At 38.2% G+C, this 24,815-nt stretch overlaps 1 protein-coding gene across 1 annotated transcript in view; it reads right to left on the bottom strand.

Annotated features, from left to right (window-relative positions):
• Positions 1-22,849, bottom strand: part of LOC107599308 (potassium channel subfamily T member 2-like) — a 95,380-nt gene extending 72,531 nt beyond the window's left edge. The window contains exon 1 of the mRNA XM_016290860.1: positions 22,761-22,849. Within this exon, the coding sequence (XP_016146346.1) occupies positions 22,761-22,849 (89 nt within the window). The remainder of the gene's footprint in view (positions 1-22,760) is intronic.
• Positions 22,850-24,815: the final 1,966 nt, after the last annotated feature.

The raw sequence follows: 24,815 nt of genomic DNA on the forward strand, positions 1-24,815 counted from the left end.
GATCTGCTGGTTCCTCCTCCCTCACCACCCTCGATGGTGGGGCAGCTAGGGGGTTACAAGGGTCCCCCCGGTGGAGCGGTCGGTTGCGATGCAGTTGTGTCCTAATACCGCCTCCAACTGGCAGGGAGAACCGTGCCTCCCCTCCCGGGTCTGTAGGTACTCCACTGGCCAGCGATGCTTATACGACCTGTGGAGAAGCTGCCTCCGCCTTACAAGCTACGGTGTGATTGCAAGTGCACCAGGCCAAGACACTGAGGGACTTGCACGAGGGTGGTCACGACCCGGAAGTTCGCAGAGAACTCCGCACCGCGGTGGACCTCGCGCTACGACCGACGAAGGTTACGGCGCGGTCTCTGGGTCGTGCAGTGTCCACTATGGTGGTCCAGGAGCGCCATTTCTGGCTGTGACTGGCTGACATGCGCGAGATGGACAAGACACGATTCTTGAACGCCCCTGTGTCCCAGGCCGGCCTTTTCGGCGACATGGTGGAGAACTTGCCCAGCAGTTCTCCGCTGACCAAAGCAGACTGAGGCCATCAGGTACATCCTGCACTGCAGCTGCTGCCGTCGCCGAGGGCGGCCCCCTGCCTCCGCCCCGCTCCTGCGGCCCCCAGCAAAGCTGCGCCGTGGAGCCGGTCGCAGGGCAGCCGCCCCACCCGTCCAGGCCCCAGCCAAACCTGGTGGCAAGCGAAAGAGCAAGAGGCCCTGAGACGGGCAACCCAGAGGTGGAGGGACCTGCTCTTCAGGAGATGGTAAGCACACCACTCCCTCCCCCGGGCGGAGAATCTTTTCATCTTTTTCCGCCACTGACCTCTCGGTCGGTGGTACCCAAATACTCGACAAAGAGCAATTCCTCTATTTCTGGGTCCCCAGAGGGGACGGGGGTTGTGGACGATCCAGTGCGTATCACACTCACCCTCCTCTCTCGCCAGTGAGCAGCAGTGGGCGGATCGGGAGGATGAACCAACGGACTACCCATGCACCCTCTGCTCGAACGCAGGTCAGTGTTACACCCCAGACCCCGCCTCGGACCGGCTACGAGACGCCCGGGCCGGGTCCCTGCGTTCTTCTGCGCTGCCCCACTGCAGGTACGCCTGTAGTTCTGTTGATGCCACTTGTGCGGTGTCTGGGAGCCTGGCTAGAGCTACCCAGTCCGTCTCGATGGCTCCTTCGAACCGTCAGGCTCGGCTATGGAGAACATCATTCTTTTGAGATTGATGTGAGCTATTTAAAAAAAATAAATGTTTCTGTTGTCTCCTGCCTGTTTACTTCACATTTTGATGCAACAAGAGTATGATTACGTGTTCATATTTTATGTAAACCATTGATGTCTGTGTTTTTCATTTCAGAACTCAAACCAACTTTGGAGTTGTCTGATTTGGAGAGTCATCATTCTTGGTCTTCCTTTCTTAAAGGAATAGTTCACACAAAAAAATAATTCACTTGCCCTCATGCCATTCCAAACCTATAAGACTTTTGTCTATCTTTAGAACACAAATGAAGATATATATTTTAATTTTCTCTCATAATTTTTTGTGAATCCATTGAAAGTCTAGATAATCAGTATTTTCAAGCTTCAAAAATACAGAGTTATTGTAGAAGCAATCCATGCCAATATTTATATATGAATAAATCTTAAATTATATCATAGCGAACATGTCTGTTCAGAAGAAAATATTGGTCTCCCAGACTTGCAATGGAGGACAAAAATTAAGAGAATATTAAATATATTTATTTGTGTTCCAAACATTTTTTTTGTATGGGTTTGGAACAACACGGGGGAGAATAAATGATGACCATTTTCATTTCTTGGTGAACTAACCCTTTAAAGAGCAGCCCTCCACTTACATGAAAATTTGTGAGGTATGTGAATGTCATGTCTGTTTTAATGTTTCAGTAAAGAAGTAGCTTTCTGAAAGCAATATATTTATTTAAACAATATTACATGCCCTCACACTAGTGCTGCCATTATAGCATTCTAGAGCGCTGTGGTAGACAGAGACATTAAACAACAACACAAAGTGGTTGAAATGATAAAACAGACTATTTACCTATCCTTACTGATGTGGATGCACCTCTATCTGAAAATGGATAGATTTTAATTAAATGTTTTCTTTTTTTAAATGTTTTTCTCTTTTTAGGCCACTGATGAAGAACAGGCGGAGGAGGCTGCCCTGGATAATGTAAAAGATGACACATGCCTTTGCTGTGCTGATGGGGCTTCTTCATGACTACATCAATTATGCTAAAGAGATCATGGAAATTGGCAGCGATGCCTGATCTGTATATTCATGGACTATGCAACAAACTGTAAGTGTATAATTTGTAAAAAACAAAGTGTTAAATGCTTGTTCTGTGTTGTTGTTTAGTAGAAATGGAGTTTACACTGTCATTCATACACATGCTCATTCTTTCACACATATGTTTCTGATAAATGTTATAATATCAGTGTTAATGTTGTGGTTTATTTATGGTCATGCCAGAATAGTTTGTAAAGAACTTAACTATTAACTAAGTGTACAACTATTGTATAATAGTGTTTTTGTATATTTTTATACAATATATAAAATTTACCAAAAAAGTCAAATTTGATCTTAAAAGTTATATTCAACAAATGTTCAATGCTTCATTTATAAACTCTGTAGCTGTTAATGCCATACTTTTCTACATTTCTTCTTACATGCATGTTACTTTTGACTGTTTTCTCTTGTTTTAAATAAATATTTACCTTTTGGTAGTCATTGTGTGCGTGTAAAAGTAATTTTAAAATGAACAAGATTGGTAGGTTTAATGTCTAGCTCGATTTGGGTTCATTTTAGCCGAGCAGTGTAGTAATTTTAAACCATAAAAAAAGCAACCCAGCTTGCTGGGTCAAACATACAACACAACTTGTTGGGTTAAAACAACCCAGCGCTGGGTTGCCAAAACAACAACTGGTTTGTGAGCTGATGAAAAGTTAAAGGTGATTATCTTCAGAAACGTTTTTTTGTTATGCTGGTTGAAGTTAAGTGGTCTAAATGTATTAGTCTGTATTTATATATTCTGTGGAAGGCGTAGGATCAAAAAACGTTCGCCCAATCAAAACGCTCGGTCCGAGCATTTTAATATGCTTTCCTACCTGCCTGTCAACGTATGTATTAGCATACCTCTGTGCACCGGGTTCGCGCAGACAGGATACGTCATCAGCGCGTTCACGCACACTGTGAAGACAGAGCGAGAATGGCAGACAAACATCAACAACCTGATCTTCCTTCCTGGTATTGTAGTACTTTTAAAGATTTCTCTCCGGTGAATGACACATGATGTAGCCCAGCGGTTAATCTAGTCCTCGCGCCAGCTCGTTAGAAGTGAGCTACGTGCATGAACTGTGTGCCGATCGATATGATCCCTACACAGTGTTCATTGCTCCCTACTCCCTGAGGGGGGGAAATCCGTTGAAGTTTACTTCACTTCAGAACATGGGCTGGAATTGGGAACCGCTGATGTAGCCTATTTTCGTAATGTTGTCTCTGGTCTGTGAGCGTAAATGCGTTCAGGGGGCGTGACTTTGGACGGCGATTGCAGGGAGGGTGGGACGTTTGCTTTCAGTGCTATCAGGCTAAAGTGAGCATTTTCCAAGATCTCCTACTGCACCTTTAATAATAATTGAAATTATAACAATGTAATTACCTACTAAAAAAATATATTTTATTTGTTTACCTGCATGTCATTTGACCATTAACCATGAAGATGTGCTGTTCAATTATTTCAATATTTACTTAAAATCTCAGTGGATACTTCAAGTAAATATTTTAGGTCAAAATGGTTCAGCTGGGAATTTCTGCCTTATTATAAAAATAAATATTGTATATATATTATATAATAGAGTCTTATATTGGTATGGCAGATTTCTGTAATAAAAGACAAGCTCGTCAAAAGTCTGCAAAGATTTATGAAGTGACCTTAGCACTACCCAACACTTGAGCAGTTATATGCCTCGGAGTCCATTCACATCATATGTTATATTATGATAGTAGCTCTCAGTCCAATTAATATGATGGATTTGTGTCTGTTTCTGTCTTAAGGGGGAGGAGAGACAAAGACCAAGAGCACACGTCTGGAAATGATCCATAAAATGACAAATACAGATATGCCACGGAAGGACAATTTTACATTGCAGATACTCATATTTTGCTATCTATAAATAATCTAGCCTCCATACATCACTCAAGTGCTGCTTTATTCATGAAAATTGAAATTCTATTGACAGCATGCATTTCTATCCCGCTGGTTCTTTTTGTAATCATAAAGAATGTTTTGATTTCTAACTGAGTGTCAATTCCAGCCTCTACTAAAGAGACGACTAATTCTGCCGTGCCACACATTGACTCCCCAATGAACTCCATCACAATACATGCTGAAGAAGATCTGAAAGAAATGTTTTCCCCGAGTAATAAGATTTGGGGAACACACACACACACACACACACATACACTTGTGAAGGACATGCAGACAAAAGCAGTACAGGAAAAATGGCATTCATACAGACACAGACGGAAAGCAAGAAATTGCACACCTCCTTGGCACCACATCTAAAGAAAGGTTTGTGAGTAGCCTACTTCATCTAGCCGAACGGAGGTTGAGGCAGACTGACCCTGACCAACTGTATACACAGTGATTTTTCAACGATTGTGGAGAGGGACATTTAGGAGGAAAAGCTATGTGAGCCTTTACAGCTCAAGACAATGTTGCAAGGAAACACATTTCCCATATTATGTTGAAGAATTTTGTCAGGTCCCTACCTGAGAATGAGCTTATATGATGAATATTCCTCTGAGAGTTTGTGAGAATAAAAAAACAAAAAACAAAACAACAACATTAAAATAGCATCTGTCTGACAGTACTTGTATATCAGTAACAGTGGTGTAGTGATTTCACTCGAGCAGAGAACGTTCAGATGAGAAATGGAGTGTGCATCTGTGTGCGGGGCAAACATTAGCATGTCCGCCACTGACTAGAGGGAAGAATAATACTTTATGTTGTGAACTTTAAAGTTTTTAAATGAAACTCAAGAATGCAATAACCTTTGATTGCTGTTTCGAGCTGCTTCGATTGCAGCAGCTGTTTTCAGCAAACGGGATTATTAAAACGATACCTACTCATGCATTTCAGCTTACTGTTAGCCTCTGTCCAATTGACACCCTTTATGCGGACTTCTTGTAACCTTTGCCTATATATCCACCCACATGACCATAGACCAAGGTTTTCATGAATCCTTCCCTGCAGAGTTCCATTCCAACCCAAATTAATCTACAAAATTACAGATAGGAGAGTCTGATCATGGTTTGAGCTAAACTTTGCAGGGCAGTGAGCCTCCAGGGCCAGATTTGAGGAACTCTGCCATAGAATGTCCCATTTGAAGTGCTTTAGTCAAGTCCAGCTCATTCCGAATTCAGGCCAAGACCTGAGTAAGTTGAGTCTGAGTCAAGACAAAGACCAGAATATGGTCGAGTCCAAGTCAAGACAGAGACCTGAAGAAGAACTGAATGATTCAGTGTAAATAAGCTTTCCATTGAGGTGAATAAATTGAGGTGGTCAATGTTACTTGAACCTCCGCTGCTCACACACAGTGTGCTACCATCCAGAAGTGCAGATATGCACAAATTGGCACGGAGCACAAAAAGTATCCACAGTATTGTAGTACCCAAGACCGAATTTGGTTCAATGGCTCCCAAGTCCAAGAGTCACGAGACCAAGACCATGAAAATTGACTCAAGATGGAATTGCAACCATGTCTGGTCTTGAGTACTACAACACTGCCCATTTATCATTTATGGTTCATAAAGATACTCACGAGAACCCCCTTGATGTCCCTTTGAGCAAAACCCACTGGTGTGCATTTCATAATGATCTGCTGTCCAATAGTCTGTGCAACAGACGCCGATATTAAGCATTTTTATGATTATCGTATCGGTCATTTTCAAAACCGATTCGCCGATAAAATAACTTAATTTTGAAACGCGCTATTTGGCTCTGATACAGCCTGTCAGAACTCACCACTCTGTGGCCTAAAGCAATCTCTGCCCACCGCCCATCTGATTTGTTGGGAGTCACGAGTCCAACCAATCAAAGTGGAATTCACTCTCACTCCGAAAGCGCTTGCTAACTGGAGCTGCTTCAGTGATCACGCATCAGTTGTCTCTCAAAGGTAAGGCAGCAACAGATGTTGCTTAAGTTGCAATAAATCACAATCCACTAACGTTACAATGAAGTTGCAAAACACCTCAATGCTGTTATTTCCGCGATGCAGAAAACACGGACGGAATCGCGGAATCCAGTCATATAAATGGAATTTACTGTATGACGCGGAATGTCACGGAATTTGTCAAAGTTTGGATGAATTAATCAAAAGTAGGTCAGTAGCCTACACTTAAATAGAGTCGCAATATGGACTAGTATCTGTAAATATTCAGCCACAAAAATACTATTTAAATATGAATCCAGCATGTTCTGCGTGTCTCTGTGTATGTATATGGCACAGATGCGCGGTGTTGTTTTCTACACATACAAAGTGTGCGACACTCGCGGTGATTTCAGCTTCTGTTGTCTCACTATATGAGGACATAAATACATGAACAACATCTCCAGAACTGCTCTGACTCCCTCTAAGAGTCACTTCATGAGCATGATATCTTCATATCATTTACATAGACCTACAGAAATAAGTTCCTCATGGCAACCCATCAAAATATTAGTTTGGGTTAGCTTAAAGAAATTATCAGAAATATATTACTGTGGTGCAATATAATAGCAATGAGGGGAAAAGAAACATGTAAAAAAAAAAAAAGGTGACGTGACCCATACTTGGAATTAGTGCTCTGCATTTAACCCATCCAAAGTGCACACACACAGCAGAGAACACACACACACACACACACACCGTGAACACACACCCAGAGCAGTGGGCAGCCAATTTTGCTGCTGCGCCCGGGGAGCAGTTGGAGGTTCGGTGCCTTGCTCAAGGGCACCTCAGTCATGGTATTGAAGGTGGGAGAGAGTGCTGTACATTCACTCCCCCCACCTACAATCCCTGCCGGTACGAGACTTGAACCTGCAACCTTTGGGTTACGAGTCCAACTCTCTAACCATTAGGTCATGACTTCCCCATGTAGCGCATTGTTGTTCTGCCGGTGTTCAGACAATTTGTTGGTAGCATAATCTGATAGGTAGCATTATTTGTCAGAACACAGGCACACCAAAAATCCTCCCCGCCCCGGCTGCAGCTTCTCACTGACAACATAACGCCGCTCGCATCATTCACCGTCGGGTTATTAGCAGAGAACACAGAGCAGGACTTGAATTTCGGGGCGGGATTGTGGCTATTAATAATAATTCTACTCATTCCCACAGGTTCCGCGCTTATAACACGATGACAGATGACGGATTAACGTCTCATTTGCACGTGCTTTTGAGTCTTGAGAACTCACTTGCACACTTTCATTTTCTGTGCGCCCACAGATCGCGATAAGGAGAGTGACAGCTTTTATTAATTATTAAAGGAGTTTGCACATGTGATATTGATTTAATACAACAGTTCAAAATAAACAAGTAGGCTACTGCCTGATTTTGCTCTGTTTCATCAACGAAAATAGTTCCAAATTTAATAACAGCTCAGCCGCTGCACATCTCTAAAAGCAAACACAGCGGTGTTTCATTCATGAATGAAAGTGCATTTTTGAACGAACCTAGTGAGTCAGTGATTCATGATTACCCATTCATAAAGACAGTCACTTGATTCATTCCTGAATGAATCAGCCGTTCAAACGAATCAATTGAATGAATGATTCAGTGATAAAATCAGTGACTTGCCGCCACCTGCTGGTGGTTTCAGTTTCATTTTTAGGTATCAATTATTTAAATCATTTCATATTTCTGTATTCAAAATTTTATATTTAAAACATTAATTTCCACATGAATTTGTGAATCGAATTACCTCTGAGCCTCATTAAACGTGTGAAAACCTACCTACAAGCCATTTTTGTGTTCTTCTGTGCACCCTTTGTAGTACAAATAACTTTTTTATTAATACTAATTTCATATGATTGGTAACTTATTTGTCTTATTCTACTTCTTATTATTTTGGTTTTAATAGAAATTTAAAAAAGCTTATAAACATAATTTTTTTAATTTGACAGATGAAAAGGATGCCGTTGCAAAGGTAAAAAGAAAATACCCCTGTAAGTCACTTTAAGGAGTCACATGTCACCTCGTATTAGGAAGGCAAATTTTTTATCAGAATTTTTGATTATTGATCAGAAAGGGCTCCTTAATTTTTTTAATTAGGAGGACAAGCGCTCCTGATTACAAGAAGAAAAACACTGCTCTTAAACTGGGTGTGTGACAGGTATGGCTGTGGAACGGGGTTTGGCCGAGGAAAAATTATCAGTCAAAATATTTTTTTTCTTGCTTTAACCCCTGACTACTCCACTACAACAATTATTACAACTTTTGTTTAAAAGAATAATCACACAATACGCTATTTCTTCCATGTTTTAATGTTAATAGTAAAACCTTTGTTGTTTGTTTACTGTGGTAGTACTACACTCAACCAACACAAGGGAAGGCAGTTTTTGTCAGAGCCCTTGTTATTCTTAATTTTGACATTAATTTTCATTTTTACACCAGACATATATATCGGTTCAAAATATCGGTTATCGGTCTACTTGATCTGTAATAATCGGTATCGGCATCGGCCTTGAAAAACACATATCGGTCGACTCCCACGGCTCCAACCCTAATCTAAGATGCCTAAGAAAGCTAATCAAGATATTCAGAGTTGCTAGAAACTTACAGGTAGGCATGTTTGATCAGAGTTTAAGTTTAAATCTGCAGGGCACTTGCCCTCCAGGGCCGGATTTGAGAAAACCTGCCGTACAGTCTTGTGGGCTTCATGGACATAAACAAGCAAAGACTACGAGATTAGTCCACATCAAGTGAGCCATTTGGGGTGTCATCAAAGTGAGCAGCACCGTCAGGGATGAGCATACCATTTGCTGCTTTCACTCAATCTTTTATCTACGAGTGTCTCCAGCGTTTTTAAAATTGCATAAGAAGTGGCCACTCTGTGGAATGACTGATAGGAGCACTTTTCTTTGTCTCCAACTGTCGCCGCATACATTCCAGCCAACAAATAAAATGAAAGTCATCATTTACCTGCCATATGCAAGAGCCTCTGACAGTAAGTAAATGTAGCATTTTACTCTATTTTTTCCCCAATGATATGAGTAGACTTGATTAAAACACTCATCACCTTCTATCTCCCATGATCCTTTACTCATGTTTCTACTCATGTGCCAGAGCTGCTTTTACAACTCTCATCAGATGTCTTTATTAATGCAGCCTGCATCTTCGGGCTTACTGTAATAAAATTAAGTGCGAATGACCCTAAGTGGAAGGTTAATATGGATGTTGAGGTCTAAAATGCCAGTGTAATTTAACGAGACGTGCCCCTGGTCTAGCCCCTACTTTTAATGCCCATAATTAGCCCATTTAGAGTGCATCTTCCATTACGTTCCCCTAGAGCCGCAGTACCACCCAGAGCTCTGTCGGTATTAGCAAGAGTCACTACTTGGATAGTGGACACTACTCGCCATCCTCTCTGTCTGCTCTGTAGCCCTGTAAATTTCATACGGACATATAGTTGCCATTTCATCAAATTAAAATAAATGTCAGTCTATTAGATGGCCTGTCATGAACTGCCATTAAAAGCAATTTACAAATGGAAAATTTATGAAATATGATACACGCATTGATCTTTAAAGCCAATACAGTGACTCTGAGGCTACAGTGGGCCTAATGAAATTCTGGAGGTATATTGCTCTAACGTGATTTGGAAGCAGGGGAAATCCAATCATGAGTGGAGTGTGTTGGAAAGATCCTTGCAGCAGAGATACACGATGCTACACATGCACAGACAGGCATCATGGGAGAATATGTTTTGCTTACGCCAAGGCTATACCGACTGTGCTTAGGAGGGTATTCCCTGACAGGTAATACCATACAATGCTAGCACACGGACCTTTTAGCCTCATTTTCAGAATCTTAATTTTTCCTTAGAGGATCCACAAGAGTCAGCTCTCCCTTGTAATATTAATTACATTTTGCCTTTTTAAAAATTAAGTCAGAGACGGGGAGCTTGGTTTAATTTGGCACATCACGCTATTACTCTCCGACAACCTCGAGGCTCCAAGGTTTATTACAGTCCAAGTTAATTAGACCCACACTCGAATTAACATCATATTAAAGGCGAAATTCAACCAAAATATATACAGACCGGAAGGGAAAGATGTGATGACAGTATAACTCAACTACTAGTCATAGCATCATTGGAGAAATTAACTAGCAAGTCACAACTGTTTCCTGAAACCAAAGTAACTTCTTTGTCACACATCTGTTACTTGAACCATGTTGGTTCAACAATATAGCACTGAAGTTAATGATGTCATTTGGGTGGTAGAGTAATAGCTCCTGCTAATTTTTCGATTTGAGATTGAATTAGTGTCGGATTATTGCTGCAAATAGCCAACATGACATCTAAAAAAGACTCAAAACAATAAAACTAACATTGTAAAATGGTAGTTTACATTCTGATTGGATGAGTTTCCCAAGGTTTCTGAGTTTCCCAAGTTTCTGAGGTGCTTTTCCCAAAAGCATTGTTAGCCAACTATGGTTGCAAGTTTCATTGTTACCAACGTAATTCGACAGTTTGGTGTTTCCTGAAATCGTAGTTCTAACGAACATTTGAAAACAGCATTTGGGAACCCCAGAGTTCCCAAAGGGACATCTGGAAATAAAGGAAACCAACACAGAACAAAAAATACCAACGTTGTATTCGTTATAGTGTGCGGTGTCTCTTTTATATTTATATTTCATATTTGCTCAGACAACATGTTATGGCGACTCACAGTGGAGAGATATATAGACTCTAAATTAGTTATATACTAAGATTATGCTAATATGAGAATACGTAGTTCAGGGGTGTCCAATCCTGCTCCTGGAGGGCCAACGTCCAGCAGAGTTTAGCTGAATCAGCTCCAACACACTTGCCTGGAAGTTTCTAGTGAGTATGAAGACCTTGATTAGCTGGGCAGGTGTGTTTAATTAGGGTCCTCTGCAGGAGGTGGCCCAATATTGACCAATTAATAAAACCCACCCCAGAACTCCTGGTGTTATAAAAGGTGAGACTTCTATATATTCTATATAAAAGTCTATGTAAAAAATAAAATACATGACTTGAATAATAATCTTTTAGTTTTTCATCAATATTTTATTTAAATTTTGATTAAGATTTTATTTAAATTACATTAAGTAACTCGGTCAGTTTCAGTTTCACTTGTAGTGTTTTCAGACTGTGTTCACAACAAGTGACTTGTTCAACTAATCCAGAGATTCCCCACCTCTGAGCTGTATAAGCTAGTTTATCAAGGTTGATGCTAGACAAGGAGCTTAAAGAGGAATAATGGGGCTGCAGGGGGAAGTCTGTGAAGTGGGAGTCACAGTGGCGAAGTCAATAAAAGATTTGGCCTGAAAGACTGAAGGCTGTTATTTGTATGATAATGCTGAGCCGAGTACCATCATTGCTGAGCTGCGGGCCGTTGCAGTCCTAGTCTACCGGTTTAGACCAACGGCGCCACTAGTGAAGCACGTTCTGCAAAAAGGACTGAGCATGATGGATGAACTGTGTGTGTGTGTGTGTGTGTGTGTGTGTGTGTGTGTCAGTAAAGTCACTCTTCATTCAGCAAACCATGAATTCATCCACAATTTAATGCAGAAACGAACAACAGCTACAAATGTACACATTAAAAAACATCTAATGATAAAACAATTTTCAAAAATAGCAGTAATAGATACAATAAAAGTAAATTCTAGAACTACAAATCGGTGATGATTCTTTAAAAGTGCCACTAATAACTGAAGTCAGCATGAAATCGAGGCAACACATTCCTCTGAGGCCAGAGATGTTGATTTTATCATTTTACATGTGATTGGATGGTGTTTCTGCAAGGGCATGACTTCAGAGTAAATCAAAGATAAAGAATGGCATTCATGTTCTCTCTCAATCTTAATGCCTGAAGCTTTATTTTAAGTCCAGATCAAAGCAAAAGGCCAGACTGTTCTTTTCACTGTGAGAAGTGTAGTATCGACCCACACCAGATCTGATATTCTACAGCTAGTCATGTAATATTTCTGAGTCATGGGTTATTGTCAGGAACAGAAAGGCTCTTGGTTTAATAGACTGGTGAGGTCCCATTATGCACTCGACACTGTCTGATCAAGGCAAGGTGAATACAAAAAAAGGACAGCTCACTAAAGAATATTATGTTTGGATGATTTTCTTACACCCTAGAGTGAGTAATTGTTGCTATATTTTCAGTAGTGTAATTCTGCTTTCAGTTTTCATAATGTACTGTAGCTTTTTCTGTAACAAGCTACTTTTCTAATAAATTCACTCAATACAGCTGTAGTCAGCCTTAAGGTCTGTGAAATATAAAGCCTTATGTGAAGCCTCTCTTGATTTGGATAGAGTTTGGTGTTAGCATGTTGCTAAGCTAACAACATGATACACTAATGAGCATAAGATACACTTCGTGCATAAATGATGGAATAATTTATTTATAGATGAAACAATTTTTTATCAATACTTTTCCCTATCGAATGAATCGAAATGTTTCTTGAGCAGCAAATCAGCATATTCAAATGATTTCTGAAGGATCATGTGACACTGAAGAAGTAATGACTGCTGAAAATTCAGCTTTGTCATCACAGGAATAAACTTCTTAAACAATAATAAAATAGAAAACAGTTATTTTAAATTGTAATAATATTTCAAAATATTACAGTTTTTACTGTATTTTTGATCAAATAAATGTAACCTTAACCAAACTTTAAGACAAACCTTCCTGCTGGAAATCTGTGTCATGACTTCAAATGCGGTCAATATTTTAAGGATCTACTTCATAAAATGACTCCTTGCTGATGTAAAATGAATTTTAAAGAGTTTACCGTGTATCGTAATCTAGTATTTCATAAAAACAATGGTCCCAAACATGTCCACATTTCTGTCATGACAACTCTCGGAGGGATTGGCATGTTAATGTACATGACAATGTTAATGTATTTGGTCTTGGCGGAATAGATCTAGTACCGACTTGCTACTGTCAATACATCCACAACATGCTGCTGTGAGCATGTAAGAAATAATGCTGCTGCAAATATAACATACATGAAATAACCCCCATATAGCATGTATGAATCACCTCGTAGCAGATCTATACAGGTGGAGCTGGGGAAGGTGGAGGGTTTCTGAAGTAAGCTGCAACTGCTACGCCAAGCACTAGTCATATATTTGAATGTTGAGCAGCGAGCTCATTGGCTACCGATACAGGAGAGAACCAATCAACTGTGCCATGTGATAATGATGTTATTAGGTCAGATTGAGTTAGGCCTATCGGACTACGCCATCTAGAGTTTCATGCCAGAACTCTGTATATGTCTTTGCTAATCTTTCCACTGACCCCAAAACTGCCCCTACTGTGGGAGTGTGCAGTGTAACATTTGGTATCACTATGAGTTTTTTTTTTAAAGATGATATTTATTGAAGTTTCTAATTTGAATGCTTTTCATATTTTATATCATTTTCCATTTTCAGAAGCCATCAAAGGCCATGTTAATTTCCTGTGGGTGTATTAACGCTGACATTGAATGTTTCTTAACCAATGAGTAGTCCCTCCTCTCTACATTTTTTCTTGTATACTTTTGAAGTTAAATGGGTATTGAATGGTGTTTCGCTTGATTAGCGTTATTTAGACCTCAGAAGAAAAGATTAAAAAACAATAATAGAGTAAATTAGATCTCTAGATACTACTAATACTGGTTTTCCATAACTGCTGCACTCTTAAAATTAAAGGTTCCAAAAGGGTTTTCTCAGCAATGCCATAGAAGAACCATTTTGGTTTACCCACATAATCTTTCACTGAACAGTTCCCAAAATAAAAAAAATTTCTTAATGTGAAGAATATTTTAAGAACCTTTTCCACTATAAAAAAACCTTTTGTGTAATAAAAAGGCTCCATGGATGTTAAAGGCTCTTTATGGAACCACAGAAGCCATTAAATAACCTTTATTTTAAGATTGTGGAGGAGAAGAGGCTGTCTGGAAGGCCCAGTACCTGCGTCTGTTGCCCAGAATTAGAGCTCTGGAAAATCATGGAAACTCACATGCTGCCATAAAGAGAACAAATGTGCTTTTAGTCAAGTATTATGTTAATTACTGCCGGGAATCCATATAAGTCATTAAAGCCACAGTCTTGTTTATCTTTTGAAATTAAATAATTGACTCAAACTGACACACTTTCGATGTAACTGACATGCTTTAGAGAAAATTGCCGATTCGATAAATTTCTTAATGTGAAGAATATTTTAAGAACCTTTTCCACTATAAAAAACCTTTTGTGTAATAAAAAGGCTCCATGGATGTTAAAGGCTCTTTATGGAACCACAGAAGCCATTAAATAACCTTTATTTTAAGATTGTGGAGGAGAAGAGGCTGTCTGGAAGGCCCAGTACCTGCGTCTGTTGCCCAGAATTAGAGCTCTGGAAAATCATGGAAACTCACATGCTGCCATAAAGAGAACAAATGTGCTTTTAGTCAAGTATTATGTTAATTACTGCCGGGAATCCATATAAGTCATTAAAGCCACAGTCTTGTTTATCTTTTGAAATTAAATAATTGACTCAAACTGACACACTTTCGATGTAACTGACATGCTTTAGAGAAAATTGCCGATTCGATTTCTGGTACAACCACAGCTCAGGTACATTTTTGGTAAAGTAAGAGGGTTGGCTTTATGCGTTATGTGAAGAGGCACTCAAGTACTCTGAACAAACACACGCAGAGTTCAGGGAATGAGAACACAGCAGGGGAAACAGTTCAAAACAAAAGTTCAAAACACAAGTGAGTTTAGCAAGAATCAAGAGGATAGAAGTGGCTGGCAGTGTGTTGTTGCATGTAAACGCGTAGGCATACATTTACGTGTGTGTGTGTGTGTGTGTGTGTGTGCACTAGAGACTTGTGTGGGAGATTCATAGAAGTGAGAGAGAGGTGTGAGACATGTAGGACAAGCTTTGGCTGAGTTGGCTGCTGAATTAACCTGTCTGTCACTATTAATCGCCGCTCTGCTTTCTCCCGCACTTCATTCCCCAGAACTTAATGCCTTCTGCTCTAACCTAATCAAGTCCCTCTGACACGATGTTTGTCAGGTATTTCCCTCAAATAGATACTTGCTTTTCCCTAAAGTCTCTGTACCTTCTGCCACTTTTAGAAGAGTAAATACAGCCTGACATTGGTGGCAATGCTACATTTCCTGTCAGGCAGCCAATGGGATGTTGTGTTGTCACTGGTATTTGAGGTAGATATATACTATGATAAATCCAACCTGCAAAAGTTCTTATAACAAATGTAAAAAAGTAGCTTGAACAAAGATATTTGTGTGAATCAAAAAAGAAAATGCTAAACATGTTTTTAACAAATATGTTTTATTTGCCTGCCTTAGATACGCAAGTATTTCTTAAAATCTTGTCTAAATTTTGTCCTAACTTTCCAACAAAAAACAATTTTACTTTGCACAATGTTGTGAGAGTTCCCAGTGTGCACTGCTGCTTGAAAAAAAAATGATATGGTAACTATTATTTAAAAAAATGAGCATTGCTTTTTTTTTTTTACGGGATTAATTTTATGCTGGTGCTGCTGCTGCTGTCACTGTTAGTTAGCTGTATAAATAATGTGTGTGTGTGTGTTTTTTGCTATTGTTTTGAGAACATTTTGAAAGACCAGATAACTTTAAATTAACATTCGATTAACGTTACAGGAACAATATTTGTTCAAATCTTTGAGACCACTTTGCAAGAATGTTAGCCAAAGTTCTGAGAACGTTCCCTATTAGCTGGGAGTATACCAGGGTAATATGTTTTGCTCTAGTTTTAAAGGGATAGTTCACATAAAAAAAAAAAGAAAATTCTTTCATCATTTACTCACCTTCAAGTTCCTCCAAAACCTGTATGAGTTTCTTTCTTCTGTTGAACATAAAATAAATAATTTTGAAGAATGTTTGTAACCAAACAGTTGCTGGTAGTCATTGAATTACATAGTAGGGAAAAATAATATGGAAGTCAATGGGGACCAGAAACTATATACTAACATTCTTCAAAATATCTTAATTAAAAAGTTTATTCACCTTCATGAACAAAGTCACTGGAGTTGTTTGGAACCCCAGCGTTCTTCAAAATATCTTCTCTAATATCACACAGAAGAAATACCAAGTTCTGTCATGAAACTCTAGATGGCGCAGGCTGATGGGTTGTTAACGCAAACTGATGTTATTCACAGCGTTAAACTACTTGGCACAAGCTGATTGCTTTATGTTGCATACGAAGCCAATGAGCTTCCTGCTTTACATTTAAATAGCTGGTCATTCACTAGAGCAGTTCCTCTGAAACCCTCCACCTTCCCCAGCTCCACCTGTATAGATCTCCTGCAGGTTATTATATATGCTATTTGTGCAGCAGTATGTCTTAAATACACACAGCACCATATCTGCGTATGTATTGGCAGCAGCAAGTTCCTGTACTTGCTTTGCTGCAGCAGCAATAATCTACAACTACAGCAATAACCAACAGCAGCAGCAATTCAGCAGCATAGCAGATCTATTCCACCAAGGCCAAATTCATTAACATTGTCATATCCATTACCATGCTAAAATCTTCAGACAGTTGTCATGATAGATATAAGATCATACAGTAATGACATGAGGGTGGGAAAATGATTACCGATTTTACATTTTTGGGTAAACTATCACTTTAAAAAAGTTTCTCTGCAACATTTTTTGCTCATCCTTCTAGGTTTCTGTAATTTAGAAAGGATAAATCTGGTGAGCTGAAACATGCTTACGGTGGGTCAGTGCTGGAAATTTCACTTTCAAACCACTCAGTTAACATTTGTTCTTGACATTAATTAGAGTGAAGCAATTCTGATATTCTAAAATGAAGCTCAGCTCTACAAAACATTTATTCGCATGGGCATTATTTGCTTCTTAAAAGAAGAAAAACTGCACAAAATAACCTTACCATCCACCACAGGACACCACTTTATGGATTACAGGGAATCCCTAAGAATTGGGGAAGGCCACTGTGCATTGTTTATATAACTATCCAGACAGTATTTGTTATTCATGTAAGGAGGTGATAGTGACAGCCCACCGGATCTCCAGGGATGAGGAATTACTGCCTCTGACACACACACACACACACAGGTTTGTTTTTGTGAAAAGTGGGGACATCCCATAGGTGTAATGGTTTTTATACTGTACAGACCATATATTCTATTGCCCTACACCAACCCTACCCCTAAACCTACCCCTTACAGGAAACTTTGTGCTATTTCAGATTTTCAATACACTCCATTCTGTGTGATTTATAAGCGTTTTGAAAAGTGGGGACATGGGGTAATGTCCTGAAAAGTCACCCTCTCCTTGTAATACCTATGTCATACCTTTGTCATTATACAAATTGATGTCCTCATTTGTCACAAAAACGCGCGCACACACACACACACACACACACACACACATGCATTTACTTAAATTGTGACATTCAATAGACATCTATTGTTTTTATACAATTGCTTTTAGACATCTATTGTTTTTATTCCAGTCTCATCTGCTTCCGGCTATTTTTCGCTCGAAAAAACAGCTCGTTTTGCTGCTTAATATTATAAATTGGTTTGTCTTACCATATTATTTGAATGTATTATCTTAAGTATGAACACAGTAGTGCAAACAGTTTAACCATTTACTGCACACTTTGATATTCTTCTCGCTATTTCCCCACAGCTGCTAATGAACCGGAAGTCTCGCACATTCACAGAAAACGTCTTACTTTTGAAAAATAAGGTGGATATATATGTACACACACACACACACACACACACATATTTGTCCCCAAAATAAGGTTAAGTACGTGTACACACACTTTACATATATATATATATATATATATATATATATATATCTATATATATATATGACACTTTATACATCCTGTGTGTGTTTATACAAATGAGGACAACCCCAAAAGCATATTTTATCAGGTTCTGCTCATTTTTGGGTACAAATATAGATAAGTAGGTACACACACATACTTCATTTGCTGCCAAACTCCAATGGCTCTCCACTGGGCTTCAACTACAACCACTGGGGCCAAAAGTTGTCTAAATAAATAGTTTAATCAATGAAGAAAAATTCATCATTTACTAACCCTGATGTTATTCCAAACCTGTTATTTCTGTCCATTAAAAACCTAAAAGAATAATTCCTGAAAAATCTTCATGCAGCACTTTTGATGTTTTCCATACAAACAAGTAAAAAAGTTCATAGAGCACATCCCTCAAACACCAAAGATTACCTTAAAGGTGGCCCACTGGACTAAAGATCAACTTCTTTATTAAAGTAGGGCTTCACAATTGATCGACATGAAATCAAAATTGTGATATGGCTTAGTAGGATTATCAAATTGCAAAAGGTGCATCAGAACATGTGCTGGGTTCACACTTGCATAATTTCTGACATTTTAGACAAATGGTAACAGCCTCAGATTTACCTGTTGTCAACTAAACACAGACACTCACTTCAGTTTTCTTCCAAAATAAAAGCTTGAGGGTTTAGACACAAATATTAGTATTCTAACTTTATTGTAGTGTAAAATAAATATTAAAATTATTATTATTGTTGTTGTTGCTATTAATAAAATTGGATGCTAACACAAATAAAAAGAGATATGAGTCCACTCTACAGTCCAGATACAAAGTCAATTTAAACTCTGTTCAATTTGATCACTGAAACAGTTGGTTCTTGTAAAGAGAGCAGCATGATAAAACTAACAAATCAAATGTTATTAGTTCTCGCATGCCTCATTACCAGACATGTCTAACAACCCATATTTGTTTGAGAGCTGAAGCTAAAGAGTTTTAGGGAACAATTATGTACATTTTTATCTGTTTCTCACACAAAACTAACATATGAATTCAGAAGACATATAGTACATAAGTCATATGGACTACTCTTATGATGCTTTTTATCATTTTTGAATCATCATTATCGCTATAAACAGTCGTCAGATGGAAAAGTGCAGTATGATGATTCTTCAAAAAGTCTCCTTTTATGATGCATGGGAAAATAAGAGCATATGAGTTTGGAGAGCCTGTAAATAATGACAGAATTTGGATTTCTTTAATGCCCACATTCTGCTTAAATTGGTGTGATTTGCCTATACTTGGACTTTGCCTTTCCGGGGTCTTACTGTTTAATTCAGAGCCGAAGGAGCCAGACGTTCTTATGTGAAGTCCTCAGGGAGCCAGGTTGAGCAGGTTAATGTTTCACACACACACACACACACACACGCACACACACACACACACACACACACACACACACACACACACATATCTCAAACCCATATACTTGTCAGTTCATCTTTTGTTGTCTGTAAAATGGCTGTTGGAGTCAAAGAGATCAAAATGTGACCAGATTGCATAAAACAACTATGCAAAACAGGATAAACAGAGAAACAGATAGAGTCTTAAAACCTAGTGTGCTCCTAGACAGCAATTGTGGGCATCACAAATAGTTTTAAGACAGCCAAAATGTACAATACTAATGCTCACTTTTATTCTAACATTACTATGGTAACAGTTTACTAATCACACAGACACTGATACTAGTACATGTTCATATAAATGTTTGTTAACACTTTACTAGCAGGCTTTATGTATAACGCATTATAATTTTCATAATGTACATTGTAATGCATTATCTACTTTCAAAAATAATTGTAACAAAAGTTAAGATGGATTAAATTTGTAGACTTGTTACATATGAAATTGGTTGTTTGTTATGTGTTTTTAATGCATCACATTTTCTGTGTAACTACGAATAGATGAATATATTGTATCATAAATGTAGTTACTATTAATAATGAGATCATACAATGTATTATAAGGTGCATAATTAATGCGCTAAAATATATATTGTAGTATATGAAGGCTTTAAGTAGAGTGTTCAAATTAATAGGCCAGTAATGCTCATCCTAACTAATAATATTAATAAAACAAATAACAGTAATAATAACACTCAAATGATAATAATACTATTGATATTTACCAATACCAGTAGGTTATTAATGCATAGCCTACCAATGCCCATACTAATATGCACACTAATACTATTTTATACCAAATGGAATACTTACTATATGTTCATACTAAACTAACAGCATACTAATACCAACTCTTACTCAATCTAATGCTAATACTCCGGCATTTATTAATATTAATAATGTCTGTAAAAGGGCTGTTTAAGTCAAAGAGATCAAAGTGTGACCATACTGTATAAAACAACTACACAAGACAGGATAAACACAGACTGTGTCCAAAACCTAGTGTGCTGCCTAGCTAGACACTATTTGTGGGCGTCACAAGATGCCTAAGTTTTAAGTCACAGCCAGAATAATACTAATGCTCACATTGATCCTAATACTAACCCTAATACTAGTACTATTGTAACAGTCTACTAATAATCTTAATAACACTAGTAGCTACTGATGCTCATTCTAACACTAAACACCAATGGCTACTAGTGATACACCAATACCATCAGGTTACTGATGTATACTATACTATACTTTAGTATAGTATACTATAATATATTAATACTAACACAACACTTGCACTATACACACTAATACTATTGATATTTCTAATGTAAATTGGAATACTTAGTGTATGCTAACACTAATACTAACAATAGTACTGCTTTAGCTGTCTGTAAAAAGGCTGTTGAATTCAAAATGTGACCAGACTGCATAAAACAGCTACGCAAGGCAGGCTAAACAGAGACTGTTTAAAAACCTAGTGTCTAGCTAGACAGCATTTGTAGGCATCATAATGCTTAATAAGTTTTAAGACACAGCCAGAACCCAGATAGCACAGGTACGTCTGCAAGACGTCTGTTAACGATCGCTTCATCTGGAAAGCATCTGCAGTGTACAAACATCTGATAGACGTCTTTAAGACGTCCGTTTTACATACATTCTAAATCATAAACATCTTAAAGACATCTTCTAAACGTCTACTTGACATCTGTTAGGAAACATCTCAGAGATGTGCAGATGAGCAAAAAAATCTTGCAGAAGTAAATGCAGACATCAAATAGACATCTCCGTGATGTACGTGTGCTATCAGAGAATGTACAATACATACTCATACTGTTAATAGCAACGAATGCTCATTCTAATACTAATAATTTTACTAAAACTAATACCAGTACGAACAGCATACAAATTGTCTTAATAACTGTCACCCCCCCATTTTGTAAAATAGGCATGAAAGTGCACTATCCAAACTTAAATTGTTGTAATTTATGAACACTTTGGAATACAGAGATAAGGTTGGTCTCTTTTTAAAGAGGAAAATCAGCAAATTATCGCAAAAAATGTAAGTATCAAAAAGTTATAGTAGTTTAAATTACTGTAAAGAAAATGCACTATATTAATTTGATTTGATTTTATATATAATAAATATTTGACATATCATGTTTTACTCTAAAATTGGTATAAAATTATAGCCTTATGTCTAAATAAGTTATGTTCCAAATTTGAAGTTGATATGAAAAAAATTGAGGTTCCTGCGAGATTTTATTTAGGGTGTTATACCACAAACAGCCACCGGGTGCCATCCAAACTCCATTGAATTTTTTTTAATGCTTTTTTTCTGTCACAAATGTCTAGATTTCTCTGTCAATATTACTTCTATCTCAAAATACCACCAAATATGGAATCCTGCTATGTTTTTTGTCAAGATTATAAAACATTTTGATTTTAAAAGACCGTAATATTGTAATATGACACTTGACACGGCCCACTAAGGGGGAGGAGACCGCCAGAAGATTTTAAAGTACCATTTCCATGGTAACGCAATGTCTGATTTCGAAATGGTTTTCACAGGATGAATCTTGGGCTTCTAAGCTTTCAAATGATATATGATGATTACTAAAAGATTTGATAGAGAAAAAAGACAACAACAAAAAGAGTGCCAAACGTCCCACAGGTGGGACGGTGACCGTTAAGGGGTTTTAAGAATACTAATAGCTACTATTGGTACATCTGCAAGACGTCTGTTAAAGCTTGCTTCATCTGGAAAGCATCTGCAGTGTACAAACATCTTTAAGATGTCAGTTTTACATACATTCTAAATCATAAACATCTTAAAGACATCTTCTAAACGTCTACTTGACATCTGATAGGAAACGTCCTCTAGACGTATTGCAGATGAGCAAACACTCTAAAAAATACGTCTTGCAGATGCAGACGTTAAATAGACCTCTCCGAGATGTAGGCTACGTGTATGCTATATCAGGGAAAGATTGATACCAATAGCCGTAGGTTACTAATGCTCCTATACTAATATACTATAGCTATTTTTAATGCAAATTGGAATACTTACTGTATGCTCATACTACGCACTATTATGCTAATAATATGGCTATTACTAATGCTCACACTAATATTGCTGATACTCACACTAATGTAATTCTCTGTGCAGTTATTTAAACATGAAGCGTGTGTCGTTGTTAAAGCACGTATGTAAACATAAGCCGAGGAGTTGAAGTTGCGCTACCTGTCGTCCGTCTGCCAGTCCCCGAGCAACAGGTCTCGGAACCGGTACCGCGGCGGCAGCGGCAGAACCTCCTTCTCCAGCTCCACCATAGTCAGCAAAGCGCACAAATCAACGCGGGGTGAAAATTCAAACGCCTTCGCCCTCGCTTATCCCTCCGCCGCGATTGTTTCAGGTCGCTCAGATATATGAAGTGTTGTCATCACTCGGGAACGGGAGAGACAGGTCTAGATCCACGGTCACAGCAGCGACTGAGCAACTGGTGCCTTCCCGAGCTCACCGTGCACTGACACAAGACGCTGCGCCTGCCTGGACATCCTGCTCCATTGCTGACACAAGCTGTTTCACATCAGCTGTAACAGTTGCCAGTTATTGCTGCAGTGCATTATTTCACCATTGTCCTGTATTGATTGAGGCATGTGCTATTTTGAGGGGTGGGCAAGTTAAGTATAATCCAGCAACCCGCTTGCAGTAATTTCGTCTGCTGCATTGTTGGAAAACGCAGATGGCGATAAATCCACGCACGCACTTCAAACACCGCTTTTATGCCTGATATGTCAAACAAAACTCAAGTGTCAATCAAAAAGCACTAATGTAGGCGATGAGAAAACCCATCTTCATCACTGCCGTAAATGATCAATTTCACAAGACCAAATATAGTGCAGTGAATTTCACACTGTAACTGGAGAATGTGATAGGTTTGCAAATAAGCAGCGTGAAATGTGCAGAAAGTAAAGGGTGACACCTGTTGCGGTGTTTGACATGCTTTATCCGCATACATATGCAGTTGGCATAATAATGTAATCAAAATCAAAGAAGTGGAATTTTCACGCCGGAGTCAAATTAATTGTGTTGTCACATTCGATTTGAACCCTGGCACAGAATCCAGCCTTCAGTGCAGCTCTGCTGCTGGCAGTAATACAGGGAGATCTGGAGCGCTCTGCCCCCTAGCGGCATCCTGCGGGAGACGCTCAATAAATCTATCGTGTTCAGCTCCTGAAAGGTTTGATTTACCATCAATCCCAACATGTAAAGGATTGATGGGCTTTTTACAGGCACATCTGTTCTGTTGTGGCGTTAGAGTGATTCTCATCAAGGCTTTAATGCTGCAGAATGCTACTAAACAACACAATAAAAGAACATTCAGGTAAAGGCTAAGGTGATGTTATCAGATAATACCATGGTACACATATACACCACTATTCAAATGTTTGGGAATTAAGATTTTTTTTTTTTTTATAAAGAAATTAATACTTTTATTCAGTAATGACGCACTAAATTGATCAAAAGTGACAGTAAAGACACTTCTAATGTTCATTTGAACTTCATATTTTCCCCAAAATTCTGATTTTTTTTTTTTTATCAAGATTTCCAGGAAATGGTTTCAACTGATAATAATAATAAATGTTTGTTGAGCATCAAATCAGCATATTAGAATGATTTCTGAAGGATCATGTGACACTGAAGACTGGAGTAATGATGCTGAAAATTCAGCTTTACATCACCGGAATAAATTACACTTTAAAATATATTCAGATAGAAAACGGTTTATTTTATTTGTACTAATAGTTCACAATATTACTGTTTTTACTCTATGTTTGACCAAATAAATGCAAATTTGGTGAGCATAAGACACTTCTTTCAAAAACATTAACATTTCCTGACCCCCAACATTTGAACAGTAAGTGAGTGCATGTGTATATTTTTACTTTAAAATCTACCATGGGTTAAAAGTTTTAAAATCCCATGATTGTACCAATGGTATTCATGGTTGAACGAATAAGACTAGATTGGTATAATGAATGACGAAGAATAAAATGTTCTTAGAAGTTAATATTAACATTCATGCTGCCTCTTAAAAGGCATTATCTTAAAAGATAAAAGATACAATAAAAAATATACAAATTCTGAAAAAATGATGAAAACGACAGATATGCTATTCAAAATGAAGACAAAAAAATTCTATATAGAAAAACATTGCTTCAACATTGCCATAACACACTACTCTTGTGTGAAAGAATGTGGTTGCAATCAAAAATGACAATACATTTTTTTTTT

Source organism: Sinocyclocheilus grahami, unplaced genomic scaffold (assembly GCF_001515645.1).
Source record: "Sinocyclocheilus grahami isolate Dianchi unplaced genomic scaffold, SAMN03320097.WGS_v1.1 scaffold264.1, whole genome shotgun sequence".
NCBI classification, from domain to species: Eukaryota; Metazoa; Chordata; class Actinopteri; order Cypriniformes; family Cyprinidae; genus Sinocyclocheilus; species Sinocyclocheilus grahami.